We start from the raw sequence: 6,901 nt of genomic DNA, 5'->3' as shown, positions 1-6,901 counted from the left end.
GGCACTCAAACGGATACTTATCCATGATTTTTTAGAGGGAGTGGTTTACAAAATACTTATTTCTGTGGGGGGGGCCTTTAAAAGTAAAAAATAAAGTAAAAAACGCATCAAAAGCTGGTTTATATTTATTTTTGTTACGTTTTTACTAGTCGGGCAAACATTTCGGGTGATGGGTTAAACCCCCTACCCCCCTGGATACGGCCTTGTACTCAAATGAAACATGGTGTAAAACGTCTTTTCATTACTACTACTAACAACTCACTGTAGCAGCGAGCTGCCTGTGGCCATCATAGCTACGGGTATTCCTCTTAAATTCTTCCTTACGACCTCCGATCACCTCATGACGACCTTTAAAAAGACGACCTTCTTTTTGTTTGGCCCTACATGGTTGGACGAAAGGACTATCTTTGGCAATATATCATCCTTCATCTGCAGAACGTTTTCTTGCTATCTCAAGCTTTCGCTCATTTTACCCATAGAAAAGGGATATAACAGTATTTTTCTTACAGCTTACTGTTTGAAATATGGTCAGTCAGACAGCTACCCAAAAGAATCAATTCAATTCAATTTATTGAAATAAAAACAAGATGAAACATAAAACCAATAATAATATTGATCCTGGAAGCGAATCCGTAGACTATTCTTCTGGAAAATATTTAACACATTCTCATTATTCTCTTTTTAACCATTAAATTTACTGGAATTCGGGACCATAGTTTGTATTAATCAATGAGCCTAAACTTTCTGAGTCGTAAATTTTTATGATACTTAGGCACGTACAATATAAATTTATCAAATTCACAAAACCACGTTTTTGTTTTGTTGGTAACGTTAAATGCACTTGCTAGGTATGTAACAAACAGAGATATTTTCAAGGGTAATTTTCCAAGGGTCTAGGCTCTGAGGCGGTTTAAGCCATATTCTGAAGATAGAGAATTGATTGAAGATGAATCTTGCAGTGGAAGCCTTTGACTGAAAAAAGGGGGAAATATCGTCAGATTCGGGATCTCATCCAATCTGATCATCGTTTGATGGTTGGATAAGAAATCAATTAGGATTAACTGGTACTGTAGTTCATCCAATTTTAATCAATGTTTGGACACCGAGGAAATTGTCTGCTGAAATAGTCGCGAAATAGATGTAGCAAGATCAAAAGGACATTAGGAGGGACAGTTGTCTCGATTTTTGAAGCAGATTGAAAATAAACTTTTTTTTGGAAAAGTTAATTACTCAGTCTGATAAAGGGCAAAAAAGAAGTATGAGGAAGAAAAATAGGTCCAAATCGTGTTTCATTTGATTTTTTGATAGCTAGAGAATCATGTATTTGCCAAACAAAAGTAAACTACAATAAAAATTAGCACTTAGAGATTGCAAGAAATACGAGGCATGTTTTTTAAGTAAGTATCGTTTTGCGATTCCGCCGATCTTATTACTGATCGATTTTATTTGTTACAGTTCTCACTGCTTAAAACTGTTAATAAGCAAGTGAAAACTTCGGTAAAACAAGGATTTCTTATTTGCAACAGACGGATTATATCCTTGATTTTCAGTCATCTAACAAGTTCTTGTCTTTTATAATTGACACCGTCAAAAAGTGAACAGAAACAAATTATTTCAGAACATATTTTACTAGCAATTGAGATAAACATTGTGTTACAAAGCAGAAATACGTTACTTACGATGAAAGACGCATTATAATTAGTCAAACTGAATTGCAACACTGCAAGTTCTAGTTTTTGTTACGTGTCGAACTGTACGAAATAATTACGTGTCTATCACGTGTCGAAATAATTATTTTGCTCAGAGACAAAACCAAATAGGATACAGCCTAGTCTTTTTGCTTATGCTGGCAGCTGAAGAAGAATTATCTATGCTTAAATACAGATTCTGTTCAAATTGAAGAAAACTGGAATACCGTTTTGACTAACATGATTTTTATTTTATTTTAGGCGTATTAGTCCAAGCTATGAGGAAAGGACACTGGATCATTTTAGATGAATTGAACTTAGCGCCCTCAGATGTTCTTGAGGCACTTAACCGGGTCCTAGACGAAAACAGGAAACTTTTTATTACAGAAACTCAGGAAACCGTTAAAGCCCATCCACGGTTTCAAATATTTGCCACTCAAAATCCTCCTGGCCAGTATGGTGGTCGAAAGGTTCGTCTTCTTGTGTTATTAATTTAAAAATGTATTAATTTAATTAAAAAAGTTGTATTGATTTAACAGTATTAATTAACAGTTTGAATAATATTAATCAATCCTTATTGTTATCTAGTAGTGATGATCCTACCTTACGATGTGTTTTATAATTCCAACTTCTAACTACCCGATAGAATTTGCTCAGTAGAAACAAACAAATTTGTTGTTGCCTGAACTTGAAAAAAAAAGAAAAGAAAATTAGACTGCTAAAAAGAGACCATCATCTTTAGTAACTTCCTATTATGTTTAATTTTTGAATAAACAATTGCCTTTTCTCATTGTTTTGACCTCTCTCATTATTTAATGAGTTCCACGGAATACTGAATATTCTTTTTTGAAAGCATTTCAAAGTGCACTGCCTATAAGCTTTAGTTTGTCTTTTATGGAAGAGTTTCCATTGAGGATCGTGTGAAATAAATGTCAAGTAGAATATTGCATATTTAAAAGAAGTTGAATCAGTGGCGGATCAAGGAGGAGGGGGCGCGCGCCCCCTAACGTAGTCTAAAGTAGTGTAATTTACTTAACTAACATAATCTTCCGTCAATAAAAATTGCTCATAACGCAAGTTTATCGGTTCAACCTTTTTTGCGCACCCCCCCCCCTAAAACAATCCTGGATCCGCCCCTGAGCTGAATAAATTGTGATCATTTGCAGTATTCGTGGCATTTGTGAAATCCTTAAGTATATTTGTGTTGTTCTCACTATGTTAACGATTTTATTTCAAACGTTTAGTGTGACATACGAAAAAAAAAATCCTGTGTTCACTCGATCTATAACCGCTATATTAAGGAAACCTAGCTTTACTTCATATATCTTCCAGGTTTATTCGTGTGGAAACGGAGTAAACTTATATTTTTTTCTATCATTCCGAAAAGAACCGTCTACCAATGTCAGAAAGGGTATTTGTTTTAGGCGATGCAGGTTACTTCAAATTAAGATCAAAATGGAAAACATTGTCGTTTGTGTATTGTGCTTGTTGTTTGGAAGATGATAACAAGGAGACTCAAAAATTTATAAACAGTTTTAATCAGTAAATACATTACAAGCCTAAGGAACTTTTTTTTGGAAAGCGCCCAACATGCATTAGAAATTCAAACCCTAACTAATAATGGATGGATGAAAAAGGCAACCTAAAAATGCTCCAGCTGGTTTTGCAGCATCGCTTGATTCGGGAAATAGTTCGTTGGATACCTCAGCTACTAATGTATTTTTACAACCATGATATTTCTTTTTTTCCTTTTTTTATTCCATGATATTCTGTTGGAAACCTCTGGCTTGTGTATATTTACTTCAACTTGGCAATTATGCATATTCAGCTTTTTTTTCTATCTAATCCACCTTTCTTTTAATAATGGAATACTATTTGTTCGCCCGACCGGACATTACTTTTGGCTTTAAATAGTTGCGGTTGTCCAGCGCTTTTCAGCCGTTTGGGTTGAACTTTTTTTCTTTTTTTTTGTGAGGCTCGTACATTTTTGCATACTCCTTTTCATCCTCTGAACTACTACAAGCAAAGCAATTTTGACACCGTTTTTCCAGTCTGCTCTCGCTTTGAAGTATATTTTCATATCCAGAAAAAGACTGTTTTTGTTGTGGTGGGCAGGGTTTCTACAAAACTAGCAAAAACCAAGTGTCGCCTTTTTCTCCGCAAAGGGATTTGGGAAAATTAGGTATTTCTTTTAATAAAGAGAAATTAGTTCTAGCTTATATACACATTTCAGATCGAATGGAATTCTTTGCATCACTAAAAGTTTTAAACACATATTTTTAAACCACGAAATTCCAGGCATAGAATACAAGACACATACACCAAAAGATACATACCTACGCATATAAGCTTTATATGAAAATAATCTGTAGATCTTGACTTTCCGATAAAAACCGAGTGCAATGAAAGAAAGAAACGCCAAGTGGGTTTGCTTGATTCATGTAGGTTGACTGACTTCAGATATATTTGGAGGATCTCATCGACGGCCGCAATAGCTCGGCTAACGAATAAATCAGAGCTTAAGCCAGTTCTTAAATGCACTGAACAGTATTAATTTTAGCACATTATGGTATCGGCACTATTAGAAGCAAAAAATAGCGATTACATCTAATTTAACGCTGAACTCTCTAATTATAATTTTTCAGTTACCACTTTAACCCTTTTTTGGTAACTTCGTATATGTTGTTTCATTTTTCGTAAGTCTTAACATACTGCTAATTTATGCTCTTTTCAATTTTTCTATAATTCTTTGAGTAGTATATTTTCCCTCTTAAATATTTTCCACTTAGCAACATTTTTCCATGTGTATTTTTCCACAGGCTTCATTTTATTGACATATTAAAAAAAATCAACAAGTTTTTTTTTTAATGAAAGTAAAGAGCAAAATTTAAACTTAAAACAAAAAAAAATTATTCCGCATATGCGGTGGCTTTAATCTCCTCAACCCCGCCCTCGTTACGCTTAATTTTTTTTTTTTTTTTTTAATTATCATTTGAATTAATTTTTAAGCAGTCGATCTTAAAGGTTTAGGACAAAAGTCGAACTTAAGCATAAATATTGAGGGGCTAAGGAGAGGACAGCCCCCCCTCATATACAGAATGATTTCTGTTTTTTTCAAGTTTTTAATGTTGTTCCTTTCCTTGATTTGAAGCTTCTTAATAGTTGATCATACATTACTGAACACAGTTTAACGAAAAAATAAGTAAATCAACTTGGCTAAATAAAAAAACTAAGATAAATATCCATATTAACCATTTATCTTGTATGGACTACGTAACCTTTCAGGAGCGATTGCTCCGCCAATCATCGTTTCTTTCTCTACACCTGGGAATCTCAATATAAAACTCCTGATACTTTTAAATCGATTGGCTATCTCGGAATTGTTAATAGGTGGCAACTTGGTCCTCTTTTAGGCAAAATCGCGTGTATTGGATTGACGGTGCTTCTTTGACTACTAAGTTGCGTTGGTCCTCCAGGGTGTTGCTACAGCTGAGTTCCAACTCTGGGTCTCTTGTTACCAAACTGAGATCAAACCCACTGCGCCACCATAGGACGTGGGCGGAAGGCAAAATCGTAGTCTGGTGCCGCAAAATGGCAGAAAAGACCACTCTTGTTCCATGATCCTTTTGATCACTGAAAAAGAGCATTACATTTTTTAATTTCCATTCGAATGAGTCCTCTCCCTTTCTTCTAGGACCGTTGGTTCGGTACGATCAACCCTGAAAAAAAAATATCCGTGATCTCTCATGAAAAAAAAGACGCAAAATTCCATATTTTTGTTGATAGGAGCTTAAAACCCTTACAATAAATGGGGTTCTCTGATATGTTGAATCTAATTGTATGATTTTCATTAAGATAAATTGCCTCCCTACTTACAGTTCGTTCCCACGAACTGTTCGATATGACATGAGTTTATGAGATGAGTTCAATTTGACAAATAGAAATAATAGAATTGTTAAATTGTTTTGATGTTTGGTAACTAGAAGGGCTTTGAGTATGGATTAGTCAAGTGTTTGTGAAATAAAACATCTCGAAAACTTTTTTTCTTTCTTTTTTTTAAAGAATTTTCAGTACATTGTTATGCCATTTTGGTGGTTTTGTAGCTACTAAAATGTTTATGGTAACTTTGGCCAAAATAAATTGTTCCGTATTTAGATAATGCGTTTCTTTTCTAATGAACAATGATATTGTTTTACATTATCTCCTCTTTGCTTAGATTGGTGTAAGTATTTAATTTTGTATATACTCGCACTTAAATAAATCATAACTGATTAGGGTTTATAATGGTTACACAAAGTCTTAGTACTTAAGGAAGGTGTAACTATCATTTCTTTATATATTGATTTGTCTTATTTCAGGTGCTCTCTCGTGCGTTCCGAAATCGCTTTGTGGAGCTTCATTTTGATGAAATTCCAACTAATGAGTTGGAAACCATTCTAAATCAGCGATGTCAAATTCCACTTTCTTATGCCATAAAACTTGTTGCTGTTCACAAGGAACTTCAGGTTCATAGAAGAGGGAGTGCTGCTTTTGCTGGAAAATCAGGATTTGTTACCCTGAGAGACCTCTTCCGTTGGGCGGAAAGGTAACCGGAAAGGTTACCCGTGCCCCAGCCATTTAAACATTTGCCTCTCAATTTTTCTCTGTTTACAATTACTCAGCCCAGTCTTGATGCAGCCTATGCAACCTATTGCCCAAAATACTTGATAACTTCAATTCAAAATCAACGGACAAAATCAACATTTGCCTCTCAATTACTTGGACTATCTGTCTTGGCTTTTCTCTGTCTAAAATTACTCAGCCCAGTCTTGATGCAACCTATGCAACCTATTGCCCAAAATACTTGATAACTTCAATTCAAAATCAACGGACTCGGTCCGTTGATTACTTGTGGAGGAACTGAACTTTTTAAAGTGACAAAAGTCTTGGACACTAAACCTATAACGTATCTTCTTCGTGATATGAAAGATGAAGAGATTCTTGGCGGTTTTTATGACTAAAAATTACAAAAAGTTAGAAATAGTCAAATCTATCAAATTGAAAAGGTATTAAGGACTAGTAGTCGCAAGGGTAAGCGACAGTTGCTTGTTCGCTGGCTTGGATACAACTCTGATTTTTATTCGTGGATACCCACTGAAAACGTTCATAATATTTGAAGATTTTTATGTGAAATTCATGTCCAATGTTTCCAGTCCTATTTATGATGATTTAAA

General features: G+C 34.7%; 1 protein-coding gene across 1 annotated transcript; it reads left to right on the top strand.

Annotated features, from left to right (window-relative positions):
* Positions 1–835: 835 nt before the first annotated feature.
* Positions 836–6,320, top strand: LOC148955230 (midasin-like). The gene is made up of 3 exons (XM_089106689.1): positions 836–848; positions 1,950–2,158; positions 6,047–6,320. The coding sequence occupies exons 1-3, from the start codon at positions 836–838 to the stop codon at positions 6,275–6,277; spliced, it is 453 nt and encodes a 150-aa protein (XP_088962815.1). The 3' UTR covers positions 6,278–6,320.
* Positions 6,321–6,901: the final 581 nt, after the last annotated feature.

The sequence above is a fragment of the Artemia sp. Qi Xiang Cuo genome, chromosome 2, assembly GCF_049724085.1.
Source record: "Artemia sp. Qi Xiang Cuo chromosome 2, ASM4972408v1, whole genome shotgun sequence".
NCBI lineage: Eukaryota > Metazoa > Arthropoda > Branchiopoda > Anostraca > Artemiidae > Artemia > Artemia sp. Qi Xiang Cuo.
This window is presented reverse-complemented; position numbering and strand designations above follow the sequence as displayed.